The sequence below is a fragment of the Bubalus kerabau genome, chromosome 19 (assembly GCF_029407905.1).
Source record: "Bubalus kerabau isolate K-KA32 ecotype Philippines breed swamp buffalo chromosome 19, PCC_UOA_SB_1v2, whole genome shotgun sequence".
NCBI lineage: Eukaryota > Metazoa > Chordata > Mammalia > Artiodactyla > Bovidae > Bubalus > Bubalus kerabau.
Window position 1 is genome coordinate 4,576,038 of NC_073642.1, and position 19,763 is coordinate 4,595,800.

The 19,763-nt window shown below is 38.3% G+C and overlaps 1 protein-coding gene across 1 annotated transcript in view; it reads right to left on the reverse strand.

The window, feature by feature from the left end:
• The window catches only part of GABRB3 (gamma-aminobutyric acid type A receptor subunit beta3), a 283,275-nt gene that overhangs the window by 22,161 nt on the left and 241,351 nt on the right, over positions 1 to 19,763 (reverse strand). The window contains exon 7 of the mRNA XM_055555724.1: positions 88 to 240. Within this exon, the coding sequence (XP_055411699.1) occupies positions 88 to 240 (153 nt within the window). The remainder of the gene's footprint in view (positions 1 to 87; positions 241 to 19,763) is intronic.

The window sequence follows — 19,763 nt, forward strand, 5'->3', positions numbered from 1 at the left end:
TAGTTGAACTATTGTCTTTGAACTCCCTTCATATTGTAATGATATGGTGACTTTATATTTTAGGTATCATTTAAAAATAGCACATACCAAGGGCAACTCTAGCCGCAGATGCATCATAATTGATCCAGAAGGACACCCATGAGAGAATTGTAATTAGGATAGAGGGCATGTAGGTCTGGAGAATGAAGTATCCAATGTTTCTCTTCAACCGAAAGCTCAGTGAGAGCCGAGGGTAGGCACCTACGGTAAACAGAGAGGGATTACACTGGAGATCAGACACAGAAGACAAAGAGTTTGCTTTGATTTCCATGGATCAACAGCATGCATTTGAAAAGCCCAGAATGGAGGGGTGGTCCACAACCATGCAACCTGCTTCCACCACCTAAGTTCCATTGAGAACTCGGGAGATGGATGATTTTCAGTCTACGTATGAGGTCATGATGAGGCTACTCTTCTCTTATATACTCAGCTGGAAACTGTCCCTGAGAAAACTCTGGGAAAGTTTTTAGCTTCGAATTTGGAATAGTGACAACTATCTTATTTATTTTTCAACTAATAATCTCCTTCTCCTCGACTGTAAATAGGGAAGATTTGGCTCAAGGCTTTACTGAGCAAAATGGTTTCTATCAGTCCTCCTCCGTCAGCCCATCTAGAGCAACAGTGCCGATGTCTGAGGCACTGACCCTGGACCCCCTGGAACAGCTCAGGCACCCCCTCCCCAAGAGCGTGAGAGGAACAGAGGGTAGCAGCGTGCTCTGAGATGCTCTGCTCCGACCACAGGAAAGGAATCAAAGAGGGCTGAGAAGAAGCACCCGGTCTGCTTTCCTGTATTTGAATCCCAATGTTAACCTCCTAATGTGTGCATTCCACTTGGACAGTCGTGAACCCTACCACCACTGCCTGTGCAGACTGAGAAAACAGCCCTCTGCTCTGCCACCTGTATATTTATTTATCTTTTCTGTTTGATTTTGGTTTTTCGCTGGGGAGCAGGCACGTGTAACCTCCATTTCTTCCTGACCATTTCAACAATATACTTTACCAGTTTCAAACTGCTCAGCTCTTAATTTTCTGGACTCAACTGAGACTGCTGGAAGGCCAGCCTTCTCATCAGATTCCTTGCCTCTTCTCCTCCTGCCTTCAATGATGGGTGGTGCTCTCTTTCTGAGATTCATCCACCCAAAGTTTCAGGAGACCTGGCATTTCTTGTCTTCATCCTACTCCAAGCCTGACAGGCTCACGTTCCCCTCCTGCCTCCAAATACGTGCATTTTCCTGACTTTACTTCACATCCCTTTCTGGTTTTGTCACTACAGTCTATCCCTTTTCCAGTCTGGTTCACTCATATGACTATTTCTTCTATGTAGTAAATGAAAGACTTTAATTTCCAGGCTTCTACTTTAGCATTAATCACATTTTCAGTCAAAATTATATAAAGGAGAAAAGAAATAGCCTAATACACACAGCATTTAAAAGCTGACAATCTGAAAATTTTCTCCAATCTCTTGTGTGCTTGTGTGTTTGTATAGTTTCTTTTATATAACTCTGATCAAATGCATATATTGTATTATCACTGTAACATAAACATATTCATCCTTATTACAAACTACTTACATATACAATTTTAAATTTTTCCTGATTTTCCATCAAATATATACACATATATTCTATAGTATATAAATACATTTTCCTGAATGTGATAAATTTAGGGTGTTGCCATTGTTGCAAAACTTTAAGTAATATTCTTAGGAATACCTTTGAGTCGAGTCCTTTCATTATGCTTAAAATTATTTCCTTAGAATGAATGTGTCAAAATAGGAATTATTAGGCCAATGTTGGAGGCTTTTGATACGTAGTCCCAAATTACTTTGCAAAAGAACTATACCAGTGAACATGTCGCTATGAGTACTTTATAGAAGTGCCTGTCTCATTTTGTAAAAAACAGTATTACATGTTGTTTAGTCACTAAGTCATGTCTGACTCTTTGTGACCTCATGGATGGTAACCACCAGGCCCTTCTGTCTATGGGATTTCCCAAGCAAGACTATTGCAGTGGGTTGCCATTTTCTTCTCCAGGGGACCTTCCCAATTCAGGGATTGAACCCACGTCTCCTGCATTGGCAGGGGAATTCTTAACTGGTGAGCCACTAGGGAAGCCCCTTAACAATATTACATAATATTTTAAAAATTACTTTTGCTAATTTCCTTGGGTAAAATTTGTCAAATCACTTTTTTTAATTGATTACTTCTTAATGCTTCCCCCCCACCCCAGATTTTAACCTTATCAGTTCGGTCACTCAGTCATGTTCAACTCTTTGTGACCCCTTTGTGTGGCTGCAGCACACAAGGTTTCTATGTCCATCACCAACTCCTGGAGCTTGCTCAAACTCATGTTCATTGAATCAGTGATGCCATCCAACCATCTCATCTTCTGTCATCCCCATCTCCTCCTGCCTTCAATTTTCCTAGCATCAGGGTCTTTTCCAATGAGTCAGTTCTTTGCATCAGGTGGCCAAAGTATTGGAGCTTCAGCTTCAGCATCAGTCCTTCCAATGAACATTCAGGACTGATTTTCTTTAGGATGGACTGGTTGGATCTCTTTGCAATCCAAGGGATTCTAAAGAGTCTTCTCCAACACCATGGTTCAGAAGCAACAATTCTTCACTGCCCAGCTTTCTTTTATGATCCAACTCTCACATCCATACATGACTACTGGAAAAACCATAGCTTTGACTAGATGGACCTTTGTCGGCAAAGAAATGTCTGCTTTTCAATATGCTGTCTGGGTTGGTCAAAGCTTCCGAGGAGCAAGCGTCTTTTAATTTCATGGCTGCAGCCACCTTCTGCAGTGATTTTGGAGCCTTAAAAAGTAAAGTCTCTCACTGTTTCCATTGTTTCCCCATCTATTTGTCATGAAATGATGGGACCAGATGCCATGATCTCAGTTTTCTGAATGCTGAGTTTTAAGCCAGCTTTTTCACTCTCCTCTTTCATTTTCATCAAGAGGCTCTTTAGTTCTTCTTCACTTTCTGCCATAAGGGTGGTGTCATCTGCATATTTGAGGTTATTGATATTTCTCCCAGCAATCTTGATTCCAGCTTGTGCTTCATCCAGACTGGTAGTTTGCATGATGTACTCTGCATATACGTTAAATAAGCAGGGTGACAGTATAAAGCCTTGATATACTCCTTTCCCAGTTTAGAACCAGTCTGTTGTTCCATGTCCAGTTCTAACTGTTGCTTCTTGACCTGCATAGAGATTTCTCAGGAGGCAGGTAAGGTGGTCTGGTATTCCCATCTCTTTAAGAATTCCAGTTTGTTGTGATCCACATGGTCAAAGGCTTTGGGGTAATCAGTAAAGCAGAAGTAGATGTTTTTCTAGAACCCTCTTGCTTTTTCAATGATCCAGTGGATGTTGGCAATTTGATCTCTGGTTTCTCTGTGTTTTCTAAATCCACCTTGAACATCTGGAATTTCTCGGTTCACATACTGTTGAAGCCTGACTTGGAGAATTTTGAGCATTACTTTGCTAGCATGTGAGATGAGTGCAGTTGTGAGGTAGTTTGAACATTCTTTGAAATTGCTTTTCTTTGGGATTGAAATGGAAACTGACCTTTTCCAGTTTACCCTTATAACTATTAACTATTTAACCTTATAAATAATCTAATTACACCATTCATTCATCTTTCTCATTTCTTGTTCCTCTGTTTTTAGCTATTCATTCAAGTTCTTTTGCTACTAATCTTTGCTTATACTCTACAAGCATTTTCCCAGTTATTTAAAAACTTGTAATAGGGTAGGGTGAGGGACATATAAAAACATAAATTTCTGTACATAGTTGAGTCTATCCAGTTTGTTTTTTCCCTTGTAATTTTTAAATCCTGTTTTAAAGTTTAGATAAGTTCCCAACAGACAACTGACCACAACCCTATTTTGTGGGTTGGTAATTATTTCAGGGTTTGATATGAAGTGAACATGCACATTGGTTTCTGTTCCACAAACAACTAACCAAGTTTTCCACACCATTTGTGAAATAAAGCTTCCCCTGACAGATCTGATATACTCTGTTGTTTTATAATACATTCCATGTCTATGTGGCTACAGATATGATGAGCCAGGTCAGAGCCTTGCCTGGGCCCTGGCACCAAGTGCTCTCCACATGTCTCAAAAGCAGAGTGATCACATGTTCAACATCTTATGCTGCTTCCCATAAAGGTCAAAATAGTCACCGGGGAATTTTAGTTTCTCCAAAATGTTTTCCCAAGTTCACATTAGTTTTATTTTATACCATGCCTCTGTATTAAGCATAACATTTTCTAGCCAAGAAGTTACGCTTCTTGCCTCAAAATAATTGTACACATTTCTTGCCTCTGCTGATTTTTACCCCTTGCTCTCCCCTTAAGAAATGTCTTTCCTTAACTATACTTCAAGGCCTTGGTCAAATGCCACATCTCCCATAAATCCTTTTTCCCCCCAAATGCAAGTAATTACCGTCTTGAGCTATTTTCTTTCCTCTTTAAAATTATAATCATTAACATTTACCAAGATAAGATCTTCCTTAGTAAGATGAATAAACTCCCAGGCAGAGTTTGTGAGACCGTTTTCATATACTGTCATGCTTAGCTAAATGTCTAAAGCATCTTTGCTGCTGCTAAGTCGCTTCAGTCATGTCCAACTTTGTGCGACCCCATAGACAGCAGGCCACCAGGCTCCCCCATCCCTGGGATTCTCCAGGCAAGAACACTGGAGTGGGTTGCCATTTCCTTCTCCAATGGATGAAAGTGAAAAGTGAAAGTGAAGCTGCTCAGTCGTGTCCGACTTTTAGCGACCGCATGGACTGCAGCCTACCAGGCTCCTCCGTCCATGGGATTTTCCAGGCAAGAGTATTGGAGTGGGGTGCCATTGCCTTCTCCAAAAGAATCTTTGGTTATTAACAAATGCATCAGTGTGCTGAAAGAATGAAAACAAGCATACTTGATTTACTTAATAAGTTTAATACTCAAAACAGTCAGTAATTTTATTAAATCTTGGTTTGAAATCCTATGGCCACCTTCAACATTTATATTGAAGTACCTTCAATATCAGATCTTAATTTGCAATTTCATAGTGATCTCATGCCTTTACTAATCATTTGCTACTTTATGCTTCAGATATTTCTCACTATATCCACTCTACTTGGAACATTATCTAAATCCATCAGGATAGAATGGCTTATGCTGTAGTAGCGAAAGACCCCTTAAATCTCAGTGACTTTACAACAAAGATTTATTTGTTTTTTCTTTCTTGTGCTCCATAGTCACTCAGCTTCCTCTATCTGGAAGGCAGCTTGGACACTGTGGAAGAAGGGCCACACATACTTCCCATCACATTTCATTCTCCAGAGCAAGTCTCATTGTCAATCTTTATGTCACCAAGGTAGAAAAGTTCCATCCTCTCCCAGGGAATTGCAGCAAATATTTTTTGAATGACAATGCAATCTATCATATTCCCCATTTCCCATTTTCAGAGTCAACTTTCTTAATATTTTCCAAAGTACAATTTCTTTAGAGAAACTGTCCCCTACAAGGCAAATACTGATATTCATGCAGTGAAGTTCAACTGATATGCTTTTGAGAATACTTACCCTGGACAACATGGAGGCCAGTGATATAACAGCATAGTCAAATATTTGGAGGGTCATTAGTGGCCTTGAGGAAGGAAATACTACTCACATCTCAAAATTATGTATTTACCAAGATACTGTTTAACACAGAACATAGAATTAAGAAAATATACCATTTTCTTATGTATTTGTTTAGTAATTACATTCTGTTTCTTAAATATGAAATACACTTTCAAATTAACAAAATTCTTACGCATTTACCACCTGTCCTATCCCTCAATCCCAATCTCCTAGTCCCACAGGTGGGAATGTTAAGTGGAGGAAACAATAAAGATGAATAAGAAGATGGTCTATGCTCTAAACTAGCTCCCAATCTGTCAGAGAAAGACCCATACAGAACTGGCCTCTGTAACCCAGAGGTAAGGCCTACACTGGATATTCTAGAGCTCAAGATTTAGGAAAGGTTTCACAGTATCTGAACTGAGATGCTCCTGGTTGAATAAGAGTCTTCATAGGCAGAGGATAAGAACCTTCAAGGTAAAGGGTCCAACACAGTCAAATGAAGAAAAGCCTTTCAAGATGCTATGAGATAGAGACTTCAAAATGTTAATAATCACAAGAAGCTTCAGAGATGTCAAGACCTATTCTTCTAGGCAAAGGCTTTTTTGTTGTTGTTTTAATTAATTTATTTATTTTAATTGGAGGCTAATTACTTTACAATATTGTGGTGGTTTTTGCCATACATTGACATGAATCAGCCATGGGTGTACACGTGTCCCCCTGTCCCGAACCCCCTCCCTAGGCAAAGGCTTTTGCCATTTGGTGTGCAACTTCAAGAATGCATAGAGTCTCTGTTGGACAAGGTCCCGACACTGATACAACAGATATCTTGATGTAGCCTGTATCTGTGGAGAAAATTCCTTAAATGATCATAACAAGTGGCTTGATCATTTTCAAGTGGGAAAGTAGTGAGTCAGTTGCACCAAAATATAACCTTCAAAAGAGCAACAGAAGCTTATAAATTACAACAGAAAGGCACAGAAGCCCTAAAGCCTGTGTGGCAATGTAGATGTGGTTCGGTTCCCAAGTAGATGCCGAACCAACAAAGGTAGAGTCCCTGAACACAAGTGCATTGTTCCAGTTCAGGACTTCCTTGGCAAGACTATCTATTGAAATGCTGATCTCAACCTTTTTTCCCCAGATGCACTAAAAGCTGTGCCAGAAACAAGGCCCTGGATCTCTTGTCCAGCCTAAATTAACAGAACTTTCTAAGGCATTGATATTGCTGAAGGACTCATAAAAATGTGGATGCAGAGTATCATGTCACCTTTGCCAAGTGTAAGAGCCACTCAAATGTATCTATAAAGTCACAAGCTCATATTCTGGCAACTGCAACAGGGTTGGCCTACCTACATATTCCTGTCCCCTTCCAAGGCAGCCACCAAGGGGGCTCTCCCAGGACTGCCTAGGAAGCTGCGTGATGCTTTGCCTGGGAGCTCAAGGATGCTCTTGGCATCTTTATGATGCTCTCTCATTCATTTATCTCCTTTTTTTTTTAACTGTATAATACAACCTAAAGTTCAAAATGGTGTTTCTAATTTTCTCACCCCCTCCTTACCAGTCACCTAAATTAAAATATTTTCAAAACTTCCATAAAGGAAAGTAGATATAGGAAATAGGAACTAGAGAAAGAGGAAAAACAAACTTTTTCAAAGACTGTCTCAATCAGGCAATAATTCTCTTTCTGATCTCTACAGCAAAGCTGGAATGTGCTCTCCTATGACTCTGGAGCAAAGAGCAGGGGCATCTGAGAGATCCAGGTTCAGGCTCAGGGTTTATTTGGGATACTCCTTTAGGAAGTTGGTTGTCCTCTCAGATCCTTAGTTTCCCTGTGTATAAAATTAGGGCATGGATATCATGAGTGAAATAGGGAAAATACAGATAAATTTTACTCCATTGATTACAAACTATTATTCCGCAGAAGAAACTAATGAGAAAATGAAAATAAAATCCACAGAATGAGAGAAACTATTTTCAAATCATATATCTGATGAGGAACTTGTATTTAGACTGTATAAAGGCTTACAAAAAATACAAACAACCTGATTTAAAAATGGGCAAAGGACTTGAATAGATATTCCTCCAAAGAGGATAAGACCAGTGTCCAGTAAGCACATAAAAGATGCTCAATATCTTACTCATTAGGGAAATGCAACTCAGAATCACAATGAGATACCATTTCATACTATTAGGATGACTACAATAAAAAAGACAGATAAGGGCTTCCCTGGTGGCTCGGTGGTAAAAAAAAAAAAAAAAAAAATCCACCTTCCAATGCAGGAGACATGGATTGAATCCCTGATCCAGGAAGATTCCACAAGCTGTGAGGCAACTAAGCCTGTGCACCACAACCACTGAGCCTGTGCTTCAGACCCACAGGAGCCACAGCTCCTGAGCCCCTTGTGCTGCAGCTACCGAGGCCTGTGCACCCTGGAGACCGTGTTCTGCAACTAGAGGAGGCACAGCAGTGAGAAGCGTGTGCACCACACCTAGAAAGCAGACTCTGCCTGCCTGGCTCAAGTGGAGAAAATCCTGTGCAGCAAGGAAGACTCAGGACAGCCAAAAGTAAATTAATAAAATTATACATATATATATGTATATATATATAAAGGCAGACAATAATATGCATTGGTGAGAATGTGGATAAATTAGAACTATCATGTATTGCCTAGGGAACCTAAATGGTACGGCTACTTTGACAGTTTGGAAGTTCCTCAAAAAGTTAAACATAGTTATCATATGACCCAACAATTGCAACTCTTAATACATGCATAATGCAAATGAAAACTTACATGCACAGAAACACCTGTGCATGAATGTTCATAGCAGCTTTATTCCTGATAGCCAAAAGGTGCAAATAGCCCAAAATTCATCAACTTTATGTACGATTAAACAAAACATGATATATTCATACAATGGAATATTGTATTGTTCCAGCAACAAATACATTGTATTGCTCAAGCAACAAAAAGGAGTGAAGTATTGATACACATCACAACATGAATGAATCTTGAAAATATACTGAGTAAAAGAAGCCAGAAACAAAGGACCATATGGTGTATGATTCCATTCATATGAAGCATACAGAATAGGCAAACCTATTGCAACAGCAATTAGATTGATGGCTACCCATAGAGACAGATAAAGGACAGAAATGGCATGGAGCTAACAGAAGCAGAAGATATTAAGAAGAGGTGTCAAGAATACACAGAAGAACTGTACAAAAAAGATCTTCACGACCAAGATAATCACGATGGTGTGATCACTCACCTAGAGCCAGACATCCTGGAATGTGAAGTCAAGTGGGCCTTAGAAACCATCACTACGAACAAAGCTAGTGGAGCTGATGGAATTCCAGTTGAGCTATTTCAAATCCTGAAAGATGAGGCTTTGAAAGTGCTGCACTCAATATGCCAGCAAATTTGGAAAACTCAGGAGTGGCCACAGGACTGGAAAAGGTCCGTTTTCATTCCAATCCCAAAGAAAGGCAATGCCAAAGAATGCTCAAACTACCGCACAATTGCACTCATCTCACACGCTAGTAAAGTAATGCTCAAAATTCTCCAAGCTAGGCTTCAGCAATACGTGAACCGTGAAATTCCAGATGTTCAAGCTAATTTTAGAAAAGGCAGAGGAACCAGAGATCAAATTGCCAACATCTGCTGGATCATGAAAAAGCAAGAGAATTCCAGAAAAACATCTATTTCTGCTTTATTGACTATGCCAAAGCCTTTGACAGTGTGGGATCACAATACACTGTGGAAAATTCTGAAATAAATGGGAATACCAGACCACCTGACCTGCCTCTTGAGAAATCTGTATGCAGGTCAGGAAGCAACAGTTAGAACTGGACATGGAACAACAGACTGTTTTCCAAATAGGAAAAGGAGTACGTCAAGGCTGTATACTGTCACCCTGCTTCTTTAATGTATATACAGAGTACATCATGAGAAATGCTGGGCTGGAAGAAGCACAAGCTGGAATGAAGATTGCCGGGAGAAATATCAATAACCTCAGATATGCAGATGACAGCACCCTTATGGCAGAAAGTGACGAGGAACTAAAAAGCCTCTTGATGAAAGTGAAAGAGGAGAGTGAAAAAGTTGGCTTAAACGCTCAACATTCAGAAAACGAAGATCATGGCATCTGGTCCCATCACTTCATGGGAAATAGATGGGGAAACAGTGTCAGACTTTATTTTTTTGGGCTCCAAAATCACTGCAGATCGTGACTGCAGCCATGAAATTAAAGGACGCTTACTCCTTGGAAGGAAAGTTATGACCAACCTAGATAGCATATTCAAAAGCAGAGACATTACTTTGCCAACAAAGGTCCATCTAGTCAAGGCTATGGTTTTTCCAGTGGTCACGTATGGATGTGAGAGTTGGACTGTGATGAAAGCTGAGCACTGTGAAGAATTGATGCTTTTGAACTGTGGTTTTGGAGAAGACTCTTGAGAGTACCTTAGACTGAAAAGAGATCCGAACAGTCCATTCTAAAGGAGATCAGCCCTGGGATTTCTTTGGAAGGAATGATGCTAAAGCTGAAACTCCAATACTTTGGCCACCTCATGCGAAGAGTTGACTCATTGGAAAAGACTCTGATGCTGGGAGGGACTGGGGGGAGGAGGAGAAGGGGATGACAGAGGATGAGATGGCTGGATGGCATCACCGACTCGATGGATGTGAGTTTGAGTGAACTCCGGGAGTTGGTGATGGACAGAGAGGCCTGGCGTGCTGCAATTCATGGGGTCACAAAGAGTCGGACACAACTGAGCGACTGAACTGAACTGAACTGATAGGGTTAGGGGAAGCAGGTTGGGGGAAATGACGAATGACTGCTACTGAGTACAGAGCTTTCAGGGTGATGAAAATATATGGAAATTGATTTGAGGAATGTCATGATTACAAAATTGTAAATACAATAAAAACAACTGAATTACATACTTTAAATGGTAAAATTTTATGGTATATAAATTGCACCTTAAGAACTCTGTTATAAGAAAAAGAATATGTACTACATGTACTTTACTGGTACCAAACATACTGAAAGTGAAAGTCAGTCAACTGTGTCTGACTCTTTGTGACCCCACGGACTATACAGTCCATGGAATACTCTAGGCCAGAATAAGGAGTGGGTAGCCTTTCCCTTCTCCAGGGGATCTTCCCAACCAAGGGATCAAACCCAGGTCTCCCACATTGCAGGCGGATTCTTTACCAGCTGAGCCACAAGGGAAGCCCAAGAACACTGGAGTGGGTAGCCTATCACTTTCTCCAGGGGATCTTCCTGACCCAGGAATCGAACCAGGGTCTCTTGCATTGCAGGAGGATTCTTTACCAATTGAGCTATCAGGGAAGCCCCCAAACATACTAAATGGCCCCAAATACCCACTCGATAAAATCAAGTTACTTGTTCCTTTCCTTTCTCTCCTCTGTGGTGCTTTCTGTGCTCAGGACTCTGTAATCCAAGTGTTTTTACTATTGAACATATTTTTAAAAATTGTGTGGAAGTCTTCAAAGCAATTCCAAAAGATGAAGTTAGACAAGACTTATTTTTGCAAAGGAGGTGTTGGGTATTTCTAAAGAAATCTGGCTTTTGTAGGTCAGGAGCCCTTAAAGGAAAATTATTTCATAGTAACAAGATGAGATAGTTAAGCTCCCCTTTGGTGCTGAGAGTGAATTTTCTCTACTTCAGCCATTTTGCACTGAGGGATTAGTAGTATTTGGCCAGTAAGCACAGGTGACTTGTCTCTGAGGATCCTTCTAACGAAAGTCAATGGGGAAAAAATAATGAGAATTTATCTCTGGGCTTTAGAAGACAATGAGGTATGGATGGTAATTTCATACAATATCATACATTTTATACAATATCAGCACTAGACTTACAGTAGATGTTATTTATATACCACATGCCTAATAATTTGATCATGGCTTTAGTTTAGGATAAAAACTAAAGCACAGAGTTCATGAATGGACTCTACAGAAAATTAAGTGCACATTTTAAGGGTGTGACATGCAGATTTCAAAAAAATTTTGTAATTTGCTTCGTTTGTTTTATAATCATAATTGTGAAGCAAAATAGTATTTTGAAAGTTGATTTTTAAAATTTATTTATTTTTTATTGAAGGATAATTGCTTTACAGAATTTTGCTGTTTTGTGTCAAACCTCAATAGAATCAGCCATAGGTATACATATATCCCCGCCCTTTTGAAACTTCCTCCCATCTCCCTCCCCAATCTAGGTTGATACTGAGCCCCTGTTTGAGTTTCCTGAGACTTGCAGCAAATTCCCATTGGCTGGCTGTTTTACACATGGTAATGTAAGTTTCTGTGTTACTCTTTCCATACATCTCACCCTCTCCTCTCCTCTCCCCATGTCCATAAGTCTATTGTCTCTCTGTTTCTCCATTGTTGCCATGTAAATAAATTCTTCAGTACCATTTTTCTAGATTCCGTATATATGCATTAGAATACGGTATTTATCTTTCTCTTTCTGACTCACTTCACTCTGTATAATAGGTTCTAGGCTCATCCACCTCATTAGGACTGACTCAAACGCATTCCTTTTTATGTCTGAGTAATATTCCATTGTGTATATATACCACAACTTCTTTATCCATTTATCTGTTGATGGACATCTAGGTTGCTTCCATGTTCTAGCTATTGTAAATAGAGCTGCAATGAACAATCGGATATATGTGTCTTTTTCAATTTTGGTTTCCTCAGGGTATATGCCTAGGAGTGGGATTGCTGGGTCATATGGTGGTTTTATTCCTAGTTTTTTAAGGAATCTCCATACCATCTTCCATAGTGGCTGTATCAATTTACATTCCCACCAACAGTGCAAGAGCATTCCCTTTGCTCCACATCCTCTCCAGCATTTGTTGTTTGTAGACTTTTTGATGAGGGCCATTCTGACTGGTATGAGATGATATCTCATTGTATTTTTGATTTGCATTTCTCTAATAATGAGCAATATTGAGCATCTTTTCATGTGTTTGTTAGCTATCTATCTGTATGTCTTCTTTGGAGAAATATCTCTTTAGTTCTTTTCCCCACTTTCCTATGTTTTCCTCTAAGAGTTTTACAGTTTGTGGTCTTACATTTAGGTCTTTCATCCATTTTGAGTTTATCTTTATGTATGGTGTTAGGAAGTATTCTATTTTCATTCTTTTACATGTACCTGTCCAGTTTTCCCAGCACCATTTATTGAAGAGGCTATTTTTGCCCCATTGTATATTCTTGCCTCCTTTGTCAAAAATAAGGTACCCATAGGTGCATGGGTTTATTTCTGGGCTTTCTATCTTGTTCCATTGGTCTATATTTCTTTTTTTGTGCCAGTACCATACTGTCTTGATGACTGTAGCTTTGTAGTATAATCTGAAGTCAGGAAGATTGATTCCTCTAGCTCCACTCTTCTTTCTTAAGACTTCTTTGGCTATTTGGGGTCTTTTGCCTTTCCATATGAATTGTGAAATTTTTTGTTCTAGTTCTGTAAAAAAATGCCATTGGTAATTTGATACGGATCACATTAAATCTGTAGGTTGCATTTGTTAGTATACTCATTTTCACAACATTGATTCTTCCTATCCAGGAACGTGGAATATCTCTCCATCGGTTTATGTCATCTTCGATTTCTTTCATCAGTGTCTTATAATTTTCTGTGTACAGTTCTTTTGTCTCCTTAGGTAAGTTTATTCCTAGATATTTAATTATTTTTGTTGCAATGGTGAATGGGATTGATTCCTTAACTGATCTTTCTAATTTCTCATTGATAGTATATAGAAATGCAAGTGATTTCTGTGTATTGATTTTGTATCCTGCAACTTTGCTAAATTCACGATTAGCTCTAGTAATTTTCTGATACTATCTTTAGGGTTTTCTATGTACAGTATCATGTCATCTGCAAACAGAGAAGGCTTTACTTCCTTTCTGATCTGGATTCCTTTCATTTCTTTTTCTTCTCTGATTGCTGTAGCTAGGACTTCCAGAACCATGTTGAATAGTAGTGGTGAAAGTGGACACCGGAGTCTTGTTCCTGATCTTAGGTGGAATGCTTTCAGTTTTCAGCATTGAGAATAATGTTTGCTGTAGGCTTATCATAAATGACCTTTACTATATTGAGATAGACTCCTTCTATGCCCATTTTTTTGAAGAGTTTTAATCATAAATGGGTGCTGAATTTTGTCAAAGACACAGACTTGCTGAATGGATACACAAACAAGACCCATATATATGCTGTCTACAAGAAACCCACTTCAGACCAAAAGACACATGTAGACTCAAAGTGAGAGGGTGGAAAAATATATTCCATGCAAATGGGAAGCAAAAGAAAGCTGGAGTAGTAATCCTCATATTAGACAAAATAAACCTCAAAATATAGAAGATTATAAAAGATAAGGAAGGACACTACATAATGATCAAGGGATCAATCCAAGAGGAAGACATAACAATTGTAAATATCTATGCACCCAGCATAGGAGCACCTCAATACATAAGGCAAACACTAACAGATGTAAAAGGAGAAATCGACAGTAACACAATAATAGTAGGAGACTTGAACACCCAACTCACACCAATAGACAGATCATCAAAACAGAAAATTAATAAGGAAACACATGTCTTAAATGATACATTTGATGAGATGGATCTCATTGATATCTTCAGTACCATTCCATCCAAAGACAGAAGAATACACCTTCTCAAGTGCACATGGAACATTCTCCAGAATAGACCACATCTTGGGTCACAAATCAAACCTCAGTAAATATAAGAAAGTTGAAATCATATCAAGCATCTTCCCTGACCAAAATGTTGTGTTAACTAGATATCAATTAAAGAAAATAACTGTAAGAAACACAAACACATGGAGATTAAACAACACATTTCTAAATAATCAACAGGTTACAGAAGAAATCAAAAGGCAAATCAAAGAATTTCTAGAAACAAGTGACAATGAAAACACAACTCAAAACCTATGGGATGCAGCAAAAGCAGTCCTAAGAGGGAAGTTTATAGCAATACAATCCTACCTCAAGAAACAAGAAAAACATCGAATAGACAACCTAACTTTACACTTAAAATAACTGGGAAAAGAAGAACAAAAACCCCAAAATGAGTAGAAGGAAAGAAATCATAAAGATCCAAGCAGAAATAAATGAAAAAGAAATGAAAGAAACAATAGTAAAGATTAATAAAACTAAAAGCAGAATCTTTGAGAAAATAAACAAAATTGACAAGCCTTTAAGCCAGACTCATCAAGAAAAAAAAGAAGAATCAAATCAACAAAATTAGAAATGAAAAAGGAGAGGTTACAACAGACAATGCAGAGATACAAAGGATTATAAGAGACTATTATGAACAACTATGTGGCAATAAAATGGATAACCTGGAAGAAATAACCTGGATAACCTCTTAGAAAAGTTCAATCTTCCAAGACTGAACCAGAAAGAAATAGAAATTATGAACAACCCAATTACAAGCACAGAAATTGAAGCTGTGATCAAAAATCTCCCAAAAAGCAAAAGTCCAGGACCAGATGACTTCACAGGAGAATTCTATTAAACATTTAGAGAAGAGCTAATGCCTATCCTTCTAAAACTCTTTCAAAAAATTGCAGAGGATGGAACACTTCCAAACTCATTCTATGAGGCCACCATCACCTTGATACCAAAACCAGAAAAAACAACAAAAAAAGAAAACTACAGGCCAATATCACTGATGAACATAGATGCAAAAATCCTCAACAAAATTTTAGCAAACGGAATTCAGCAACACATCAAAAAGCTCATATACCATGATCACGTTGGGTTTATTCCAGGGATACAAGGATTCTTCAATATATGCAAATCAATCAGTGTGATATACTATCTTAACAAATTTAAAGATAAAAACCATATGATAATCTCAATAGATGCAGGATGCTGATTTTTGAAGAATACAAAATTCATGTATCTTAACAGAAATTTTTCATCATCACTTAGTTTTGGATCCTTTTCTTTCTCTTTCTTCTAATCAAGGCAGAAGTATCTTGAAATAAAGTCAGAATATATCAGTCCAGATACAGCCCAGAAAAAAGGAAGAGAAATAAAAACATCAAATAATTAAAGAAGCATATTAAGTAATCTCTTCTCCATGAGTTTATCAAAATTTTCAGTCTTTCAAGCTCAAAGAAAACTAAAAGTTAGGAGTCAATTTCAGATTTGGCAAAAACTGTAGAGAGCAAATTTTGTGCATCAGCAGGATGTGCATTCAAGACTTGCACAAAAGCTGAAGTCCCAAAGCAGTGATCATGTGTCAAGAGGGATATTTAAGGGTCTCTGGTTATTAGCTGTATATATTTGTTGAAATAAACTTAACCCAGTATTTCTTTTAACACAATCCCCTTACTGTCTGCTACTGAAGTACTCTGCTCACATTTTCACAGTTCCTTCACAGTCCTTACAACCAAGGACTTAGATCTCTTGATTTTGAGCTTTATAACCCTTTCTTTCAGAGCCTGGTGGCTGCCGTCTATGGGGTCACACAGAGTCGGACACGACTGAAGCGACTTAGCAGCAGCAGCAGCAACACTTTCTTTAATAGTACACTATTATGGCTAAGTGTTTCCTCTCTATAATGTTATCAGAAAAATACAGAATTAAATCACTCATATTTTCTGAAATGTGATTGTAAAGAATGTATCCCTAGTTTTCTTCTTTTCTACTCTCATGTAACTAATAGTCATAGCTACTGCTGCTACTGCTAAGTTGCTTCAGTCATGTCCGACTCTGTGCGACCCCAAAGACGACAGCCCATCAGGCTCCACCTTCCCTGGGATTCTCCAGACAAGAACACTGGAGTGGGTTGCCATTTCCTTCTCCAATGTATGAAAGTGAAAAGTGAAAGTGAAGTCACTAAGTAAGAAATAAATATTGAAACAACCATAAATTTTTCTGCAACAGTAGAGAAGAGTGAAAACATAAGCTATGGTGTTTGAATATTGTGGGATATGTAACCCTTCCACTGGAAACAACTGGGAAAAATGGGAAAAACTGATATCCCTATCCTTAGAGGCACTGGAGGGATAACAGCCTAGTAAAAATCTGAGCCAAGGTTTGGGAGAAAAGTTAAACTGAGAGATATGAGCTCCACGTTTCGGGTGGATGTAGTTAACAGAAAGCTGAGAAGCTAGTTAGAACATCTGATAGACTCATGGAACAAAGGGAGCGAAAACTGGAGACAGGGATTCCAAAGAGCTCTGTCCAAAATATAAAAATAAATCAGAAGGATTCAAGCAAGCATACCCAAGGAATGAATCTGAACTCAGAATTACCAAGTCCCAGAAAGGAAATGAAGCTAGTTTGGACTGCTAATGCCTCTAGCTGCCTGAAAGAGGAAAGCATAAATTCTCTCTGAAAAAAAGAAAATATCATCATAGATTTTGAACTTTATCTATACTTTCCTCAGATATAATATTACCAGATTAGACACAGACAAAGAAAGAATTATTGAACTGAAAGAAAAACCAGAAGAAAATTTCCGGAGTGAAGCATGAAGCAAAAATAACACAAGAAATTCAGAAAGTACCATGAGATATTTAGAAGATATAGTGACAAGACCCAAAGTTGAAATTGTTAGAATTGAAATTGGAATCCTAGAAGGAGAAAAAGAGAGAGAAAATGAAGCAAAAGCAATGGTGGCTGATGGTGCTCTAAAACTGCCGAAAGACCTCAAGAAAACCTACAAACTCCAAGAAGAATAATTAAAGAGAAAACTATACCTTGGTATATCATAAATGGCAATGAAATAAAAAACAATGATAAAAATTATAACTGTATCTAGACAGGGGAGGAAAAATAGATCAATCTGAAAGCAGCACCAATTAGACCAACAACTCTTTCTCAATAGAAACAATAGACACTGGGGTAAACGAAGTCATATCTTCAAATGGAAAAGGAAAAAATGCTAATCTATCTTTCTGTAACAGTAAATTCATCCTATAAGAATAAACATGATATAAAGTCATATACAGATTGTTTAAAAAAAAAACTTGAAGAAATCTGACCAGAAGACTTACACTAAAGAAAATATTTAAAAATTTTTAAATTTTAAAACTAAATATTTAAACAATATTCTTCTTAAGGCAGAAGGAAACATTCCCACTCCAATATTCTTGTCTGGAGAATCCCCATGGACAGAGGAGCCTGGTGGGCCATAGTTCATAGGGTTGCAAAGACTCCAACACAAGTAAAGTGACAGCACACACACACACGCGTGTGGCAAGGAAAGTCATAGTGATACAATGAATGAACCATAGTGATACAAATGGATTTCACAAGCATAATGTTCAGTTAAAGAAGGTAGTCACAGAATAAGCTAAACTCTATTATCCCATTCAACTGTCCATTGATGAATGTACTTGACATGGATAGGAAAAAGAGGAACAGAAACATCAAATGTGGGCTGTAACAGGGGCAAAAGTCTTCAGACAGTATGCAGGAGTGAGTGCAGGAGAGAAAAAGCTGAATGCAGCAACTAAAAGAAAGCTCTGTGCTGGGAATGCTAAGAGCTAAACTAAAGAGGAGAGGTCAGAGCTAGAACTGGATCCATGGTAAAGGACACTGGATTCTGTGCTGCAGGCAAAGGCAAGACATCACAGGTTCTGGAGCTGGGAAGTAGATTTGGGGAAACAGTGAGGCATGAGCAATATTTACAGCAGTCAAGACATGGAAGCAACTTGAATGTCCATTGACAGATGAATGGATAAAGATTTTATACGTGTATATATATATATATATATATATATAAAATATGAGTCAGTCATAAAGATGAATGAAACAATGCCATTTGCAGTAGCATAGATGGATCTAGAGATTGTCACACCAAGTGAAGTCAGTCAGACAAAGATAAATACCATATGCTATCACTTATATGTGGAATCTAAAATATGATACAAGTGAACTCATTTACAAAACAGAAGTCGACTTACAGACATAGAAAACAAACTTATGGTTACTAAAGTGGAAGAGGATAGGGAAGGATTAATTAGGTTTGAGTTTGAGATTAACAGATACAAAATAATACATACAGTCCTACTGTATAAGGAACTATATTCGATATCCTACAGTGAACCATAATCAAAAACAATATGAAAAAGTATATATGTGTGTGTGTGTATATATATATATATATATAAAACTGAATCACTTTGATGTACACAAGAAGCTAACACAATTGTAAATCCACTACACTTCAGTAAAAATTAAAAAAAAAAAGTTTCACGGCCACTAATCTGCCAGCAAAATGCATGGTATATAGAAGGCAGAGACACACTTCTTGCCATTGAGGATTTCTGGACATTGGATGAATCAATTCTAGGTCCCCAGATTAAGAATTTGGAAGCCTCCATTCCCAAAGTCTATTTTTAGAGACTTGCATAAAAGCAGGGCTCATCAAAATGTACAGCCCTTTAATACTGGGAGGTAAAAGAAGGAAAGACACAGATGCTGTAGATGGGCACCACAGACATCGTTTGTCATCTCAACTGTCTACACCTTGTATAACAAACCTTATAACATTAATATACAAAAGTGTGGAAAATAATCATTTAAATAATGCTTAAAAAAACTAGCTTTTAAAGTCTTTGTCAAAAAGATTCAGAATTTCCTGTCAGGAACCTTGTGGATTAATTTCAGTCCTTTCTAGCTTTACTATGTAAATTTGGTAAAATCATTAACATTCTTGAGCATCAGCTTTCCTATGCTTTAATTTGGGCTAACATAATTACCATGTACCAGTCTCCCTGGGACATGCCACTGTTATGGTTAGAAGTCAGTTGCTGTGGTTTAGTCACTCAGTTTTGTCCGACTCTTTGCAACTGCATGGACTGCAGCACACCAGGCTTCCCTCTCCTTCACTATCTCCCGGAGCTTGCTAAAACTCACGCCCATTGAGTCGATGATGCCATCCAAACATCTCATCCTCTGTCTTCCTCTTCTCCTCCTGCCTTCAATCTTTCCCAGCATCAGAGTCTTTTCCAATGAGTCACTTCTTTGCCTCAGGTAGCCAAAGGATTGGAGCTTCAACTTTAACAACAGTCCTTCCCATGAATATTCAGGACTGTTTT